At 41.7% G+C, this 20,291-nt stretch overlaps 2 protein-coding genes across 3 annotated transcripts in view; both read left to right on the top strand.

Annotated features, from left to right (window-relative positions):
• The window catches only part of LOC138975384 (solute carrier family 13 member 2-like), a 20,923-nt gene extending 15,178 nt beyond the window's left edge, over positions 1-5,745 (top strand). Inside the window, exons 8-13 of the mRNA XM_070348050.1 lie at positions 11-115; positions 794-888; positions 2,712-2,830; positions 3,279-3,440; positions 4,936-5,073; positions 5,366-5,745. Coding sequence (XP_070204151.1) covers positions 11-115; positions 794-888; positions 2,712-2,830; positions 3,279-3,440; positions 4,936-5,073; positions 5,366-5,500 — 754 coding nt within the window. The 3' untranslated portion in view covers positions 5,501-5,745. The remainder of the gene's footprint in view (positions 1-10; positions 116-793; positions 889-2,711; positions 2,831-3,278; positions 3,441-4,935; positions 5,074-5,365) is intronic.
• Positions 5,746-14,306: 8,561 nt separating this feature from the next.
• The window catches only part of LOC138975381 (rab GTPase-binding effector protein 1-like), a 38,059-nt gene continuing 32,074 nt past the window's right edge, over positions 14,307-20,291 (top strand). Inside the window, exons 1-3 of one of the 2 annotated variants that reach the window (XM_070348046.1) lie at positions 14,313-14,447; positions 17,514-17,636; positions 19,714-19,917. In XM_070348046.1, coding sequence (XP_070204147.1) covers positions 14,393-14,447; positions 17,514-17,636; positions 19,714-19,917 — 382 coding nt within the window. In that variant the 5' untranslated portion in view covers positions 14,313-14,392. Of the gene's footprint in view, positions 14,448-17,513; positions 17,637-19,713; positions 19,918-20,291 lie in introns of both variants that reach the window. The other variant, XM_070348047.1, reaches the window with a different exon arrangement.

A 20,291-nucleotide genomic window follows, 5' to 3' on the forward strand; every position in this document is an offset into this window, starting at 1 on the left:
CTGACGCCAGACTGGCTGAGATGGAAGTGGCGGGCCTGTTCTGTGTTCTGGCTGTTCTCTGGATAAGTCGCGATCCTAAACAGACCCCCGGATGGTCCACGTGGTTCATCAAAGGGTGAGTGTTGTCTGTTCTGTGGATAAATCGCGATCCTGAACAGACCACTGGATGGTCCGCGTGGTTCCTCAAAGGGTGAGTGTTGTCTGATCTGTGGAGTCGCGGAAGATCCATACTTCGTACATTGTTCATACTTCCGCAGTTTGTTCTCACCCGTTTAGGTTTCAACCACTTCCGCTTCGTGCACCTCACCCCTGGTTCCTCAAAGGGTGAGTGCTGTCTGCTGTGTGTTTTCGGCTTCTAGTACGTATAGGACGCAGGGGTGCGCACTCTTCGGAGCTCTGCATACGTCTGCATTCGTCTTCATCAAAGGGTGAGTGTTGTCTGTTCTGTGAATAAGTCACGATTCTAAACAGACCCCCAGATGGTCCGCGTGGTTCATCAAATGGTGAGTTCTGTCTGTTTTGTGTTTTCGGCTTGTAGTGCGTATTGGACGCAGAGGCGCGCACTCTGGGGAGCTCTGCATTCGGTGTTGACACAGTCACGACCCATGGAGCGCTCTTTTCAAGGTAATGCCGACTTTTGAAAATCCTCTGAGCCTTCCACAAAAACATAATGGCCATTGTGCTACTTGTTCGGCATCTACTGCATGCCGGACGACGCACATTTTTGGAGCCCTGAGGACACGTAAACGAGATATCATCTAATGCACGTGCATATACGGTTTTTTTCTCCCAGATACGTGTCAGATTCTACCACTGTGATGCTGATCGTGATGCTGCTTTTCCTGCTGCCGGCCAATGTCCCCAGAGTGTTCTGTCTGAGGAAAGCAGGTGAGCAACACCAGAGAACTACTGTAAAAGAGAGATCGCTCAATCTTCAATCAATCAATCAATATGAGGCTTATATCGCGCGTATTCCGTGGGTACAGTTCTAAGCGCAGGGATTTATATATATTTTTCTTTTTTTATGCAATTTATATCGCGCACATATTCACGGCGCAGGGATTTATTTATGCCGTGTGAGATGGAATTTTTTTTTACACAATACATCACGTATTCACATCGGCCAGCAGATCGCAGCCATTTCGGCGCATATCCTACTTTTCACGGCCTATTATTCCAAGTCACACGGGTATTTTGGTGGACATTTTTATCTATGCCTATACAATTTTGCCAGGAAAGACCCTTTTGTCAATCGTGGGATCTTTAACGTGCACACCCCAATCTTTGGAATTTGAAGCCAGAATTTGTAGTTTGGGGCAACTCAGCCCGGGTTAATGATGGCAGGGACCATTATTTCAAGTATGAACAATGTACGAAGTATGGATCTTCCGCGACTCATTTGATCCAAATAGATATTTCATCTTTGGAGAGTTTAAGGGTCTCACCCGACCAACACAATACGAGGGGACCGGGTAGCTCAGGTGGTAGAGCACTAGACTTGTGATGTTAAGGTCACGGGTTCGAATCCAGGCCGGGGCGGACACGGGTCAACTGTATGTGCAGACTCAACGACTGTATCCATGTCCCAACCCCGTGTCACCACAGTGGCACGCAAAAGACATCGGTCATAAGCCATAAGTGCAAGTGGCTGATATACCACTTAAACACGCATACACCTGTGTATCTCATCTAAAGTCGGGGTAACACCGGAGAACATGCCCCAAATGGTTTCGCCCGCAAAACAACCACCATCATCATCAACACCATCCGAATACGCATTAATTCCGTTCTGATTCTATCACAGAATCTATCGTGAACATTCTGACGGAGTTCACACCATCATCATCAACACCATCCGAATACGCATTAATTCCGTTCTGGTTCTATCACAGAATCTATCGTGAACATTCTGACGGAGTTCACATTTGAAGGAGGCTTGGTTGACCTTGAATGAATCTAAAAAATTAACTGTTCCTTCTCATTTGTTATTCTGTTGTATCGATTGAAGGTGCATGAAAATAAGAATGTGAAAGCTTTTGTGAAATATTTACCAGTTTTGCATAATATAATAAAGTCTGTGTGACTTCGGTGTCCACTCAAAATGAGTAGATATTTCCAGTGTTCTTAAAACCGAAGATTTGAAAATACAGGCGTAAACATGATGTAAACGGTGAACAGAAAACCAACCTGTATTCCATTTTAGCTGTAAATGTGTGGCAACGTTTTATTAATTTTTATAGACTTAAGATTTTTCCACAATCGAAGTAAGGGTTTTTAAATTAATACAAGAAGAAATTAATATAACATTCATTGCTGTGCCTAAAGTAGCTTATAACTAGATCTTGGATGTCTTGCAAAGGCTAAAAGAACACAGAATGTGTATAAGTGTATTTCTTTATCAAGCCCATGTCTGTCTGTCTGTCTGTCTGTCTGTCTTGTCTGCCTGCCTGTCCGTCCGTCTGTCCGTCCGTCCGTCCGTTCGTCTGTCCGTCTGTCTGTGTGTCTTTCTGTCTTTCTGTCTGTTTGCATGGGTGGGATTCTTCCGGTATATTCCGGAAATCCAGATTCGTAATGTCTGTGGTGACGGTTTTTTGGTTGTTAAGTATACAAATCCTTCAGCGTCTGGGGGCCCCCAGACCCGCCCCCCCCCCCCCCCTTAAAATTCTTCAGGAATCTTTACATTTTTCAGTCCCACCCATGTGTCTGTGCAGAGCATTCAAATGAACCCTTTTACCGACCGTTGCTAACGTGGGAAAGAATCGACAAAAAGGTGCCTTGGGGTGTGATCATACTTCTTGGTGGAGGATTCGCACTCGCCAATGGCTGCAAGGTTTGTCTACTCGGACTGGGGGAGTGTGCGAGAGGGAACTAGGCTGTGTGTGTGTATGTGTGTGTGTGTGTGTGTGTGTGTGTGTGTGTGTGTGTGTGTGTGTGTGTGTGTGTGTGTGTGTGTGTGTCGCGTGTCATTGTGCCGTTGTTTGTGATAGCACATCCGAAATAGGTTGACTGCTAACATTCCGATCTCAAGAATATTATCAAAGTTATCATATATTTTTAAATTGACATTTGACAAATAAAACCTTCTATCATTATCAAAATCAAAAAACTATACAAACTGCAGTGAATGTTTCGGTTTGTCCAAGATCAAATGTATCTATGGCCCACCTCCGGGTCACCACTGTTACACGAAAAAGATCTCAACAAAGAATTCAACACATTTTTTTTTCTTTTTGTAAAGACAATCATTGTCAGCCTCTTTCTTTCCCTCCGTTCACCAGGTTTCGGGTCTGTCGGAGTGGCTGGGACACAAGATGAGCAGCCTCTCCTCACTTAAACCGTGGGCGCTCAACCTGATTCTGACCTTCATCGTCGCCATGGCTACCGAGGTCACCAGCAACACGGCAACGTCCACACTCCTCATGCCCATCATGTCTCACATTGTCAGTGCATTTAATGATATACGATACCGATACACTAGTGGAACCCCCGTTTTAAGACGCCCCCAATTGACCTTGTTTTATCAGACTTTCTGTTCATAATCTGTGTACATAAACCCCCGGTTTAAGCCCTCTTCCTTTTTAGGACCTGATCTGTTCACAGCTTTTGGAAGTCTTAAAACTTTTAATGTGTTTTAAGACGGGGGTTCCACAGTATTTGTACCGTCACGATTATTTTTCTGTTGCTGGTGTGTTGAGATCACCGAGACGAACTTCGCTCTTGAAATTCTGCATCATAATAAATTCTTCTTCTTCTTCTTCTGCGTTCGTGGACTGAAACTCCCACGTACACTCATTTAGGCAGCCATACGCCGCTTTCGGAGGAAGCGTGCTGGGTATTTTCGTGTTTCTATAACCCACCGAACTCTGACATGAAATACAGGATCTTTTCCGTGCGCACATGGTCTTGTGCTTGCGTGTGCACACGAAGGGGGTTAAGCCACTAGCAGGTCTGCACATAAGTTGACCTGGGAGATCGAAACAATCTCCACACTTAACCCACCAGGCGGCCGCGGCCGGGATTCGAACTCACGACCTTCCCGGATTAGGAGGCCGACGTCTAATACCCCGCCACTGCGCCCGTCATATAATACATTCTTACTTCAGCCACATTGCTGACAAAATGTTTGGTGAAAAGCATGCTTGATTCCTCACAATTGTGACAGCAAGTCCAGGTTTGTTGATCTGATCAAAATGGCAAAATAGCGTCAAGTCCATCCGCTTTAGCATTTAGTTGAAGAAAGAAAAATTATAATTTCCTTGAACGTTTTTGAATTAATTCTGTTCACATGCCATAATACATGTAACAAAGGGATCAAGTTCAGGTCAATAGGTAAGAAAATAGGATTTAACACTTTCTACCCCACCTATGTTGACCAAGTTTTTTTTAACCGAGACCAGCTGTGCTGCAGCAGGTTACTCAGAAATGTAGTATCTGTGTAGAACTGTGTATCAACACGATGGAATGCAGGCGTTAGATGGACGTTACAGGAAGCGACTGAAATGACTGTGTGTACGGATATATCCGGACCTATATGTCGGATAGTGCCATATGAGTGGGTACGGATATATCCGTACCTGGGAGACAATGAGCATAGATCGGCAGATCGTTTCTGATTCATTTTTAGAAATGACGAGGGGGAGTCTTATAAGCATTCATTCGCTCCTCTTGTTAATTTTCGTCGGACCACAATTCGATTGAAGTTTTGAACATTTAGTCTCGTATTATAATCGTCTGTGATCTTTAGGCCTATCGCTTCATAGAGGTAATCAGCTGCAGAGTGTTTTTCTCACTCAATCTGAACATAATAGAATATAATAAGTGTCAATATAAGCGGGGTTTTTTCTCATTTGGTTTCTACAATAATAATAATAATCATAAATGAGCATTTATATAGCGCAACATCATAACTTTACAATTATGCTCTTTGCTTTTCAGGCGTTGACTACCAAGGTCAATCCTTTGTACCTTATGGCATCTGCGGCCATTGCAACATCCTTCGCCTTTATGTTGCCAGTAGCAACGCCGCCCAACGCCATTGTCTTTGCATATGGCGATCTTCGAGTACTTGATATGGTGAGAGGCGTGTTTGGAGAAAATTAGAGAAAATGCATGAACTGTGTTTTCTAAGAGTGAATGAGCAAAGAAGCAAGCAAACACAAACACACACACACACACACACACACACACACACACACACACACACACACACACACACACACACACATACACACACGCAGGCCTAAAATCAAAAGTCAAAGAACAAAACTCAACATACTACTGTCTGGCAAAAGGAGAGGCTTGTAAGGCCACCACCAAGATGTGCATGTATTGGTGTCGTATGTAATTAACTAACTTTCTGTCCCAGGCCTATGCAGGATTCTTCATGAATTTGATATCGGTTCTGTGCTTGGCTCTCGCCGTCAACACCTGGGGAGATGCGCTCTACGACTTTTATACGCTGCCAAATATTTTTATGAACGAAACACGTTCTGCAACTTGACTACCATCCTTACTCGCTCTGTACAATATATTTAGCTTCATAACGTTCGCTCGGGTGACACGCTTTTGAACGCTTTTTTCATAATATGAAATGAACTTTCCTGTTGATATACGTTTGAATTTGAGAATGCTCTCAGTAAGCCTATTCTGTTTTATAAGCTTTTTACATAATAATTATTTGAAATATGTGTTCCTTTTGATATACTTTTGAATTTAAGATTGCTCGATTCTGTTTATGTCGTGGACGGAACGTGTTTAATGTATTTTGTAATAAAAAAACCAAATTGAATTGTGTCTGTCTGTTAGTACACTGACTGTATGCTACTGTTTCTCTTTGGAAATCATTGGGGCAGTTCCTTTACTATATTCGCTATAGACAAAATGCCTGATGCCTTCACAAACCATGGTTGATGGTGTGTTAGTGTTAGCAGGGCCGGACTACCGAGGGGGGGGGGGGTTATGGGGGTTGCGCAACCCACCCACCCCCCACCCCTAGCCTAAACATGTACCTCACTTATTTAAAACATTTTTTATTATTGTTTATTTTATGCCGTTTCGTGCAAGGAGCGTCCATTTTCCTATCTCAGAATATGACCTACCCATCAGCTTCAGGGGGCTTTGCCCCCTGACCCCCACAAGGGGCTCTGCCCCTTGACCCCGCCAGGGGGAACATCCCCCTGGACCACCACTGGCAACCCCCTCCCTCCTCTTAGCCTAGTCCGGCCCTGGTCAGTGACTTTAAGTCTCCGTGTGTGTGAATGAGTGTATGTGCGCCTTGAGTCGCCTGTTGGTGAGATATGTGCGCGTTAGAAATATTCGTATTATTATTATTATTAATTAAGAAACATTGGAAAATATAGGGACATGTCAAAGCGCGGGTGCGCTCTCTCTCTCTCTCTCTCTCTCTCTCTCTCTCTCTCTCTCTCTCTCTCTCTCTCTCTCTCTCTCTCTCTCTCTCTCACACACACACTGCACACACTAACACACACGCACACGCACTGGAACACCGGCATATACACTGCACACACACGTACACACACACACGCTGAAGCCTGCTTTTTTCATGATTCGCGAACTTATGGTGAATATTTTTCAATCCTATGAGACTCGGTGTGTATAACATCCACATTACCTCCCTCTCACTCCCACCCCCAGCATCACCAAAAGTACGGCAGCCAATGAATGCACGGAGCAATGAATGCATGCCGAACACTAACAAGCACCCAGGATGGTACCCAAAACTCATCCACCATACATTCACGCTCGTAACAGATTAATACATGTTTTCTTCGAAATTTTTCCACAAAATGTATCATTTCTATAAAGCTATTAAATAAACTATTATAAGTTTTGTTTGTCTTGCCGCTGTTACACCATTGCAGAAGAATGATCCAGATAAAATCAGACTAAAACTGAATAGCAGTAGAATTATTAGTACTTTTATTTCAAAATTAGTTGGCTGTATGGGAAAAAAGAATATTTTATTGCCAGCAAAATTCATATTTTTCACTCCAGCACTCATTCTCGCAGCGGTTCCCTCACTCTGCACACATACTCTCTCATTTACATGCGGTTCAGAAAAACTTGTACATTATACAAAAGGACTAAAAATAGTCATACGTGAAAAAAATATACGTGTCAACATGTGTAGCACTAACGAAATCTCAAAACAACATGATTTCCAAAAATAATTTCCAGTGTTAATCGTGAATCGGTTTTTTTAAAAATGCTTACGCACATCTTTGCGATTAAAATAATGTGATTAATCTTCTTCATATTTTTGCTGTTACTTTTTATACCAAAAAGCACATCTGTAACATTCAACCTAATTCTTTCACCAATGTTTACTAAAATGTACATTTCAATATATTTCCAAAACCTGAGCACTGTTGGGCACTCAAAGAAAAAATGCTCCAATACATCAAGTTCATCCTTACAATATGTACAGTTTTTATCAGCCTTCACTTTCATTTTACACAATAAAATATTAGTTGGATAAATGTTTTGCAATATTTTCCAATGCAGTACACGTAATCGAACTTCACTAGTGACAGTGGCTGCTAAGTTCCAATTCTTTTCGTCAATTTCAAATCCTAATTTTCTTCTCCAAAATCCTTCTGAACAGGGTTGGCTGTATTGTTTTCCTACCAGAATCTTTCGAATTTCTTTTACTGATTTAACTTTTTTCCCACAGAAGGTCGGAATGTCACAGACTGAACAATTTACATCGTTTATATCGACATTTCTTAAAAGGAGATGTACAGCTATTCGAACAACATTGTACTCAAGCAATCTATTTGCAGTGTAGCCAGTTCTTTCACACACTTCTTCATAGGTAGAAAAACGTCCATTCTCACACACATCGCTCACATACATTATACCACTTTTAATCCAATCCGCAAAAAAGAGTGGGTTTCCTTGACAAATTATATCTTTGTTGTTCCACAACAAACCGGAAACAGAATTACCATTATTATCGACTTGATTGTTATCAAGCCATGCCTTCAACACAGCGGACCAAAATTCCGATTTAATACTGTCCAATCCTTTAAATGGTTTGCTATTAATGTTCGCAAAAAAACACTCAAAGCGACTCCCAAAACGGAAAAACAGTGCTTTTGGGAGCCATGACCATTTCTGGTCTTCATTAGACAGAGTTAGGTTCACAACCCAGCGGTTCCCTCACTCTGGCACTGCCATTCTCTTCGTGGCACTGACTTTGTACTTTGTATTAGCACCGAGCTGGCACCGTGCATCACGGACTGTTCTCGCAGGGCTAGTAGGCCTACTCTGGAACTAGGCTAGCCTGACACTCACTCTGGCACCATACTGGCACTATGGTGGCTTTTACAAAATTGATTCATTAAAAAATACATTTTTCAGTGTGCACAGCACTCGAGCTGTTCATTTTTGGTATTTCACTAAGTGGAGGGATGGTCTTGTATCCCATGTGAAAGCCTGGCCACATCTGAGATATTGAGCCGAACGAGGCTGTTTTCACGGGAAGGAATTTGTTTGTTTGTTTGTTTGTTTGCTTAACGCCCAGCCGACCACGAAGGGCCATATCAGGGCGGTGCTGATTTGACATATAACGTGCGCCACACACAAGACAGAAGTCGCAGCACAGGCTTCATGTCTCACCCAGTCACATTATTCTGACACCGGACCAACCAGTCCTAGCACTAACCCCATAATGCCAGACGCCAGGCGGAGCAGCCACTAGATTGCCAATTTTAAAGTCTTAGGTATGACCCGGCCGGGGTTCGAACCCACGACCTACGGGAAGGAATGCGCCGTTAACTTGAACGGTGTGAAGGAAGGTAGACCTATCTTTTGAATTACGCAACGTCATGGTAAGCACACAACAAACAAAAAATAAACACTTATGCGTGTTCATGTACTTTTTGACAGCAACGTTTGCAATCCGTCAGCAAACTACAGAATATTTGCGCAACTGACACGGCTTGAACTGATAGCCCAGGATGAAGAGATAACCAAAGGCACTTGGTACTTATAAGTTTATTCAATTGATGCATTAATCTCGGCGGATTTATCAAGTTGTTATCGTCAGTTCAAACACAAGGTAAACACTAATCTGGCTTTTTTCATCTGGTTTGTTGTTGTTGGTCTCTTTATCTTTCTATTTCGTTTTATCGGTTCTATATGAGTTTCCCTCTTCGCAGATTCCAGACTTCGTCTTTTTTCTCCAAGAACTAGCACTGCAAAAAGTTTTGTTCCATGTGCCTGTGTCACTGATAATGGGTCAAATTTCGTACGCTTGATACACGCCTCCTTGTTGATTATGTCCCCTAAAAAGCTGCATTGTTTCTCTTTCTGCTTATGGAAGATAACGCCTTCTCGCAAGCATTCGTTGTCTCTTTCTTCTGCGGTTTCAGCTGGTTCAGTTTCTCTATCAGTTTCTTGCTTGCAATTATCTGTTTCCGACTGGGAATGTGTTGTCTGTTCGGATGTTATGCTTTGAGGTAAGTTGACAATTTATTATTATTAGTTGAAGAGAGAGATGTGTCATATATTTCACAGGAAAAGTCAGGATTCACAGAGACTTCAGTCCCGAATTAATTAAGTGTCTGATTCGAGGCGGGCAATAAACATTATTGGTTGTGTGTCTTGTAGAGTGTCCTGTTGTCATGTTACTGTGAACTTACGCTGCAGTAATACAACAGTCTCTGAGTCAGGACTGACTAAAGTTTAACGTAAAATTACGAAATTCAGTCATTCTTATTCAGCTGTAATTTACTTCTTCTTCTTCTTCTTGTCGATCACTTAGATGGAAATGTTGCCGTGCGCTGTAGGTCGTCCAGACTGCCATAGAGCTTCCCTTGCACTGTGGTCGCCTCCGCCCAGATCTGGCTCCTGAGGCCATCGTGTAGTGGGCAAGTCTGCAGCAGGTGTTCCGTTAATTTACTTCGATAAGCCAAGAATATGCGAGAAACTGGAGACACTAGAAACTAACAATTAAAGAATCAGTGTTTGATACATGTAGTTACTGAAACACCCATGTATTCACAATGTCGGCGATTTTCTTCAGCCAATATCCCGTCACTGATATAACTGATGCGAGGGGGGCCCGGGTAGCTCAGGTGGTAGAGGCACTGGACTTGTGATCGTAAGGTCGCCGGTTCGAAGCCGGGACGGACGGACACGGGTCAACTTTTATGTGCAGACCCAGCGACGGTATCCATCTCCCACCCCCGTGTCACCACAGTGGCACCTAAATGACCTCAGTCGGTCATTCTGCCATAAGTGCATATTACTGATACCACCTAAACACGCATACACTTGTGTATCTCATCTAAAGTCGGGTTAAAAACCCGGGAACATGCCCCTATAATGGCTTTGCCGTGAGAGCATAAAACTTGAATTTCTCTCCCACAACTGATGCGGCCCACTCAGGCGCATTCTGTCCCCATCCCGCTCCGGTGTGTAACCAACTAAATTGAACAAAATAAATAAGTAAGGACTATAATGTTGAAGTTTGATAAAATAAAACCGGCTAGGTTCAGCAAATTCAACCTTGTATCAGTTCGATACAATGAAACCCCTGCCGGTTTTAAAGGCACAGTACGCCTCCCGTAAACCATCACAGATACTGTCAGGCTTTAAAGGCACAGTACGCCTCCCGTAAACCATCACAGATACTGTCAGGCTTTTACACACAGTACGCCTCCCGTAAACCATCACAGATACTGTCAGGCTTTTACACACAGTACGCCTCCCGTAAACCATCACAGATACTGTCAGGCTTTTACACACAGTACGCCTCCCGTAAACCATCACAGATACTGTCAGGCTTTTACACACAGTACGCCTCCCGTAAACCATCACAGATACTGTCAGGCTTTTACACACAGTACGCCTCCCGTAAACCATCACAGATACTGTCAGGCTTTAAAGGCACAGTACGCCTCCCGTAAACCATCACAGATACTGTCAGGCTTTAAAGGCACAGTACGCCTCCCGTAAACCATCACAGATACTGTCAGGCTTTAAAGGCACAGTACGCCTCCCGTAAACCATCACAGATACTGTCAGGCTTTAAAGGCACAGTACGCCTCCCGTAAACCATCACAGATACTGTCAGGCTTTAAAGGCACAGTACGCCTCCCGTAAACCATCACAGATACTGTCAGGCTTTAAAGGCACAGTACGCCTCCAGTAAACCATCACAGATATTGTCAGGCTTTAAAGGCACAGTACGCCTCCCGTAAACCATCACAGATACTGTCAGGCTTTTACACACAGCACAAACACCCTTTCGTTTAAAGGCACAGTACGCCTCCCGTAAACCATCACAGATACTGTCAGGCTTTTACACACAGCACAAACACCCTTTCGTTTAAAGGCACAGTACGCCTCCCGTAAACCATCACAGATACTGTCAGGCTTTTACACACAGCACATAAACCCTTTCGTTTAAAGGCACAGTACGCCTCCCGTAAACCATCACAGATACTGTCAGGCTTTTACACACAGCACAAACACCCTTTCGTTTAAAGTCACAGTACGCCTCCCGTAAACCATCACAGATACTGTCAGGCTTTTACACACAGCACAAACACCCTTTCGTTTAAAGGCACAGTACGCCTCCCGTAAACCATCACAGATACTGTCAGGCTTTAAAGGCACAGTACGCCTCCCGTAAACCATCACAGATACTGTCAGGCTTTTACACACAGTACGCCTCCCCGCGTAAACCATCACAGATACTGTCAGGCTTTTACACACATCACAAACACCCTTTCGTTTAAACACTCACCGCTTCAGAACATCCTAGGTGCCCTACGTAAAGAGCGAGCAATCAGTTTTCAAAGAATTAATTTTGCGTTTTGGCGCTAGACCTAACTTTTAAAATCTAAATAACAAGAGGCGAAGCCTTCAAGGCTCCCGTAAGAAATCAACAAACAGTAACATAACACAAACTCACTCACTCCGTAACACACACACACACACACACACACACACACACACACACACACACACACACACACACACACGCACACACACACACACACAGTTAAAACTAACGCATCATATCAACTCCATGTATAATTTTCAAAAGAAGGCAAACAGATAAAATGACTAGGGTAATAGGTTAGGTACCTGCCATGTGGGCACTTTTTCCACTGCTGTCCTCAGTCCTATACTTTTCATCAAGACTTGTCACCATGCCGAGTAGATCTAAATTCGGAAGTCTTCATGTGGCTGAGGCATATATCTGACATAGCGTCGATCTTGTTGTAGGTTAACCTCCTTTCTGAAACAAATGGCAAAATGCGATTAGTTATGATGACTACAACCTACACAAATATAAACAGTGTTTTGAAACAGAATAGTCAGGTTATACAAGCCACTTTACCTATGCAGCATGGTAACCCTACAATATGCGAAACATGTCGACTGCAGCAGCCTGGTTCTTAAAATAATTCTGACGGTCAACACAGCCAGAAATGCCAACAAAGACAAGAAAGCTGTTGCAAGGTAAGCTTACCAAACGTTACATAGCGAATCATATGATAGTGCGTAAACAGCATACAGTAGATCTACAATCAAAGAGAGGATCGAGTCTGGAATGAAACGCGATACAGATCTAGCATTCAAAAACTGTCTTTCACGTTCAAGGAAGTTGTTGCAAAGTACTTAAGACTTACTAAATTGTACAGACAAAACCATGACAGTGCATGTTTTGAATCTGAGGAAAAAATCGTGATCATTTTGACTTTGAGAACAGATTCATTCCGTTTCCTTATATCTGCATGTTCAAGTAAATGGTGGACAGTTTTTTTCGGGCAGAGTAAACTTAACTTGAGACTCTACTGCAAGTCTTGAAATTCACATAAATCGAACCACGAGCAAAGACATCCAAACATTACAAGCACTTTAGATCAACTCATTTCACTGGAGGTGACTGCCTAGCACTGTGTTTGACATCCGTGTCTGCTGAAATAAAAAGAAATTAAAACAAAACGGATTAAACAAACATTCTTAAATCATATAAGAATTCTTTTTTCACCAAGACAAGATCAGTACAATTCGAAGTTTAGAAAGTTTGAAAAAAGAAAAGCCCGGAAGCAGGGTCACGCAAGGTCGTGGTTCTCGTAGCAGACGACGGTTATGCCTATCGCCAGTTCCTCTGAACAGTCAAAAGCCATCGCTAGAGTTCGTGTGAATCGCAGCTGTTTGTTGCGTTTAGATTCAGATATGGGTACATAATAACGTGCTATTGCAGATAAGCTTACAGCGATCAGTCGCATTGAAATCACAAACTGACGACTACCATGTGAAAAAAAGGAAACTGGATCACACGGGTTCACGATGGTTCAGGCGTAAGATGAACCACGCAAAAATAAATTCTTTGAAAATTGCTCGCTCTTTACGTAGGGCACCTAGGATGTTCTCAAGCGGTGAGTGTTTAAATGAAAGGGTGTTTGTACTGTGTGTAAAAAGCCTGACAGTATCTGTGGTGGTTTACGGGAGGCTTACTATGCCTTTAAGCTTTCCAAAGATCTTAGATAATTAAATCAATGCAAGGGAGGTACATTTACAGACTCACTGATTATAAAGACAAACTCTTGGCCAGTAAAGAAGGTTTTAAACAGACACTGTGATGCCAGACTGAAATCATTCCGACGGGCCCGTTTATAACACACACAAAATGAACCGGATAAGGTTTCGTTACTATAATGCATTGTCATGATTGTGTCCGCAGCGGCGGATTAAGGGGGGGGGGCTAAGGGGGCCCGGGCCCCCCTCTTCAGGGGGCAAAAGAGAGAGAGAGAGAGAGAGATGAGTTTCTGAGCTCAGGTGGCCCTAGATTGCAGCATTTTGCTTCCTTGAAACAACACTTGAAAATCCGGGGGGGCATGCCCCCGGACCCCCCTAGTTTGTGCAAGTTTGTGCAAAAAAGTTTGGGTGGGTCCACCCCCGGTCCCCTCCCCCCCCCCCCCCTTCATCCGCCCTTGGTCCGGTCGAAATTAGTTTTCATCAACCTAGGTTGCATGTCACATGAAATCAGCAAAAAATAGTAAGCCCAAAGCAGGCCCAAAGTAACTGCGGTTGCTCCTCCTCAGTCACTGTTACTACCCCAGGACATTCTTTGCAATAGCAGCTGTGGATCATATCCAGTGAATGTTACCAGAGAGTTCTTTTAAATAAAACAAAATAATGTAACTGATACAGGCTAAGTTATCCGCAAGAACTCTTTCCGGCAGAGCTCAGCTGACACTCGCATGATTGTAGCAGACGATAAAAAGCTCAGCCGTTGGAATGGCCTCCCTTTACCAGAAAACGGAAGTAGACGGCGCAGAGTTAGTAAATGACGTGAGATAAGACGAAGCAGACAAAATGCAATGTGAAACGACAACATAACAACATCATGACTGACACAAGCGAATCTGTGGCCGCTGCGGCTGCAGGTTCAACCGAGCAAGGTAAATGGAGAAACAGAAGACCTAAATCCTTTCATTTTAATGTCGTCTGCTTGTTTACTTTCGATTTTGCTGGGAGTGTCAGCTGAGACAGATAATCAGCCCCCCTCATCTTCGCTATCGATGCCCACTCTGATAACGATCATCATGTTATCAGTTTGCCCAGCGGAATAACTGAGCGACTGCTTCTGCAGCATATTATATTATCAGCAGTATTTCTATGATAAATATGGATAGATTTGCAGGGACCTGCTTGCTTATGTTTTCTGATCTGAGACTGAATAATTAATGTTTCGTCTTCCTTGAAATTGACTTGGGATGCTTATTACTCATTTGTCACGTGAATGAATGAAATTGATTATGAGGTTGTAAGTGACAATGCTCTAGCATTGTTAGGGAGCATGAATACGTTTTGTGATCTAATGTTGAGATATGCAGGAAATGTTTTCATTTCCTGCTACCCGGCAGTATATATTCATGCATAGATCTTTCTCTCTTGCTCATTTTATTGCTTATATTATTAACAATATGATACTCACTAACTTAGGCTCATAAAAGATCAAAACTTTAGTGAAACTGAAAATCTTTATAATTTTATGTGATGTTTATAGGTGACAGCTATAGTTTTCTGCTTATCTATAGAACATGTTCTCGAGTTAATAGCTATAGAGTATTGTAGAGCTCGATCTATTCTCATGATAGCTGCACGCTTGTTTAAAGAGTGAATCAGAACATTTGCAGCTGTAAACAAAATATTTTTGCTCAACTCTTTGAGAGAAAAATGCATGCCCAATTAAGTTAAAGTGGGGAGGAACTGACACCGGCATTAAAGTTGTTACATGTTGTATGTGAATCGTGATGTAATTATTGTAATGTATCCTGATGGAATTTCCATACTCAACCGCGTAAAACTAAAAACTCAATAATGTGCCACAAATTAATTGAAAAAGTGGATCTTCAAATTCAATTAGCGTTCTGTTGCTTCTAGGGAGCTTGAATTTTCAAATACGGTGTGCTGCAGTCCTATTTCTGTGCCAATATTGATAAGGGATTCAAGGGGTTTTTTTCAACACAGATTTCAATTGAGTAGCGCATTGGTTGTTTCAAGGCAGTTAATTAGGGTCTCAAATAAACTTGGTTCTCTTCCAGTGAAGAAATCAAAACAACTTTCTTCCTGCAGCAAAATGAAACACATAATTATATTATATCTTAAAAGTCAAAAATCTAAACTAGGTTGAAGATTGTGATTTAAAATGTGAAGTACGTGTACCTATGTCCATTATTTTAATTAAATGCTTGCATTCAGAAGCTACACATACTTTGCAAGATTCCCATAGTATAGATCTGACTGTAGCTGCAGATGTGTCTTTCATTTCTCAAGTTCGACATTATATCGGCAACTGGCGCTCGGTGTTCATTTTCCACATGCAGTTTGGACCAAAAGATTTGAAACGATTTTCTAGCCGTGATCACCATTTTGGTATACATATATTGTACTTCAAGTTGAAACAAGTGCAGAAGTTTATCTGACTCCACGATTGTATTTCCTGCTATCAAAAAGCATGTCTGGCAAATGACGATAATCCTGAAGTGTTATAGTTTATACTGTTAACTGGCCTGGCCACTGATTTTTATGCATTAGAATCCCTCTGGAAAAGCGCTTATCGCTTGGGCCTAAAAAAAAATTGGTGTGGTTACGGTAACCCGACCTACCCTATTTTTAGGGGCCGACCCATTACATTTGTCAAAAAACAATACAAAAAAACAAGAAAACGAGTGCAGAAAACGCAATAAAAGCGAAAGCGCCCGAGTCGCACACTTATTTCCCTGTCAAGTAGGTTTAATTTGTACACATTAGAAAAATAAAGTTTAAAATAAAAAAGTGATTGCCTTCCTTCCTACCCTATTTTTTTTGGCTATGACCCTATGTTACCGTAACCACACCTATTTTTTTTTTTGCCTTGTCAATTTGTGTATTTGAACTGTTTCTTCCTTGAGACCCCAATCTCTTTCATTTTCATTGCAAATCAAGCTGATGAATTGCAGATTTCAAACGATTGAACTAATGTTGTCGCACAAGTATTACAGTAAGGCCATCAGCAAAACTGCAACCAGCACAGGATTTTTAACAAACAAACAAAACAAACAACAAGTCGCGTAAGGCGAAATTACTACATTTAGACAAGCTGTGGAACTCACAGAATGAAATTGAACGTAGTCCGCCGCTAGTGCAAAAGGCAGTGAAAGTGACGAGCCTGTTTGGCGCGGTAGCGGTTGCGCTGTGCTTCATAGCACGCTTTACTGTACCTCTCTTCGTTTGAACTTTCTGAGCGTGTTTTTAATCCAAATATATCATATCTATATGTTTTTGGAATCAGGAACCGACAAGGAATAAGATGAAAGTGTTTTTAAATTGATTTCGAAAATTTAATTTTGATCATAATTTTTAATTTTTTTAATTTTCAGAGCTTGTTTTTAATCCAAATATAACATATTTATATGTTTTTGGAATCAGAAAATGATGAAGAATAAGATGGACGTAAATTTGGATCGTTTTATAAACAATTTATTTTTTTTTACAATTTTCAGATTTTTAATGACCAAAGTCATTAATTAATTTTTAAGCCACCAAGCTGAAATGCAATACCGAAGTCTGGCCTTCGTCGAAGATTGCTTGGCCAAGATTTCAATTAATTTGATTGAAATATGAGGGTGTGACAGTTCCGCCTCAACTTTTACAAAAAGCCGGATATGACGTCATCAAAGACATTTATCGAAAAAATGAAAGAAAACGTCCGGGGATATCATACCCAGGAACTCTCATGTCAAATTTAATAAAGATCGGTCCAGTAGTTTACTCTGAATCGCTCTACACACACACACGCACACACACACATACACACATACACCATGACCCTCGTCTCGATTCCCCCTCTATGTTAAAACATTTAGTCAAAACTTGACTAAATGTAAAAAAAGGTCCATTGAGGATATCCCATGGTCACTCATGTTTTTCACTGAGTCTAGTTCATGCAGGGGAAAATGATAATCTTTCTGGTGAATATGCAGATGAAGATAAGGGTTGTAGCTTCGAGGAGCAGCTGGAAAGACTGAAGAAGGAGAAGAAGACGCTTGAGGCGGACTTTGGGATCAAGAGGGCAAAGTTTAAAGAGCTGTACCTGCAGAAAGAAGGTATTATATCCACTAACTGATGACAGGATGTGGATAATTTGAAATTGGCAATCAAAATTTCTAGAGCAAAATTTTAGTGTGTCACTGCATGTGTCTGTATGCATGCATGCACATGTGTGGTGGGGGAATAGATAGAAGTAGAAATTCAACTCCAGCCCATGGTGGTTCTAAGTGCAATTCTTATTTCAGAGCTTAGAGGCTGCTAGCAACATAATGTCAAAGGAGACGGAATGTACTATGTAACAGCATACTTTGTTCATGCGGAGCTTATAGTAATGTTTATCCAACCTGTGGATGTGTACAGTGTCAGTGGTATGAGACCACCTCCCAAGAAAAGACACTTCCTGTTGTCCCTTTAAGTTTAACTACATGTAGTTCACATGACCAAAATATACCTGTCATGACTGGCCATTTGCAATACATGTTGGGAGCTTTTTTTGGCTGTTTAGGTTTGTTCATTCTGCTTATTAACCCCTTCACTGCCCAGCACGTACTAGGTACGTGGTCATGTTTGGTTTGTCATATGCCCATACACGTACTAGGTACGTGGCATTTACATCAGCACTTTTCAGGACATTTGTGAAAACTAAATGGGAGGTAATAACCACTGTCCAACTTCTTGTAGGGGTTTTAAACACAGTTCTTTCTCATTGACCGTTCAGATAAGTAATAGTACCACGTGGTTAAAACTTTTTTAGAAGTTTTTTCCGATCTACAAGGTTAAAAAGGGCGGCCGAAAGTTGGACATCAACTCGTAGACCTGTTTTCAAATGATACAGTGTTCTGGAAGCTCTACAAGAAGTGATTTATGGATTACCACACAGAAGAATACTTTTATGGGCTGTAATGTGAGTACCTGATATTTGACACCAGTTTTTGCTGTGTTTTCAGCTTTTCTGCGGTTTTACGTGCTGCAGTGTGTGTGTGAAAGTTTGCAAACTGTAATTTTTGACAAAAATGGACATTATATCGATTTTTATCATAACAATCACAAAGTCCAATGATCATGTTATCACATAATAGCCAAGGGTGTAAGCAAACCACATGCCAAAGATCTAAGAGATATCTCAATAAATGATTGAGCAGTGAACAGATAAGTGAACCTACCGAAGAAAGCGAAATTTGCCCTGGCGCACAGCAATACCAAAATGCTGTTATACTGTGGCGGTGAAGGGGTTAACATTGTTTTAGACGCTAAAATCAAAGCCTGTTTTTTTCTCTCCAGCTTATGGTGGTAAACACTTGGTTTATTTATGTATGTTAAAGTTTGTGGTTGTAGTTTGGTTTAGGTTTTGCTTTTTCAGTTTGTTCTTGTTGTTGGTCGCTTGGTGTTTTTATTTTTTTGTTTTGTTTCCTTTGTGATACACATATTTATTTAGATTCTAGGATTAATCCTTTGCACGAAAATATGTGGAAGGGATCAGGGTATTTCTTTGTTGGGTTTTTTGAGTGTTTCAAGGCCAGAATTTGGGTATGCCGCCATCATGATTTTTCTCAGTACTGTCTCTGTTGTGGTGTTTTTTACTTGACCTTTGTGCATGACTTATTACTGATATATATAGCGTTTGTTTAGTTTTAATGCTGTGTTCTTTATTGTTGTTCTGTTATTTTGAAGTTTTCAAAAGATATTTTAAGTTTTTGTACTGTTAAAATAAGCTGAATCGTTTATCCCAGAAAAATATCAACTGTTTTTAAGTACAACTGTTGAAATAATGTGAGTTTGTATAAATTGATTAAATAAAACTTTCTGAACCGAGGAGAATGACTGTGTATAAATTACACACAACATTTGCGCTTCAATTTGCACCTGTGCACACTCACAAACACTCTCTCTCTCTCTCTCTTGTGCTGAGTTTATCATTTATACTCTGGATATATATATGTTAACAGGTCGGATTGGAAGAATTAGACCAATTCTGAGATCTTTATCCTTTTGAAATAAAGTTCTGAGTGCTCTCTCTCTCTCTCTCTCTCTCTCTCTCTCTCTCTCTCTCTCTCTCTCTCTCTTTCTCTCTCTCTTTCTTTTCCCCACTCCCTCCCCTTATTGATAGATTAATCTTCTTTCTGCCATCACCAGTTGACCTGAAGCAGGAGAGAGACAAGCAGGAGCTATGCACAGCAGAGCTGGAGAAGCTTCGTGCCGAGATGGCCATGCTCAGACAGGAAATGGAGGACGTCAAGACCGCCGCCGCCATGTCTGAGCAAGCCAAGGCCGACGAGATAGCCTCGGTGCGGCAACACTACGAGCAGGAACTCTCCAGCATGCAACAGTTACTAGGAGGTGAGTTTCAGACCTGGGAACCCATACGATTTCGCCGTATTTTATACGCATGATTGTCTAACACGAGCAGTACGGTCAGTGGAAAAAAATACGACGAGAAAAATTCTTAGACTAGTTTTCTTCACATGCACATCCCGGAGCTAATCCAGTATTTTAGCACATGATTACACTTACAGTTTTTGTCAGTAAACATTGAAAGAAGCATTTGTTTTAAATGTATTAGTAAACTTGATACACGGTGTGACGGATGTGTGTAAAACATTTTTGAATCATGGATGTTCAGATGCTGTGTGGAGTACGCTAAGTTTTCTGAAAATACACATTAGTTTGCTTGAAAATACTCCAAGTGCAAAACAGGGGTTCCCAGGTCTGGA

The sequence above is a fragment of the Littorina saxatilis genome, linkage group LG9 (genome assembly GCF_037325665.1).
Source record: "Littorina saxatilis isolate snail1 linkage group LG9, US_GU_Lsax_2.0, whole genome shotgun sequence".
NCBI classification, from domain to species: domain Eukaryota; kingdom Metazoa; phylum Mollusca; class Gastropoda; order Littorinimorpha; family Littorinidae; genus Littorina; species Littorina saxatilis.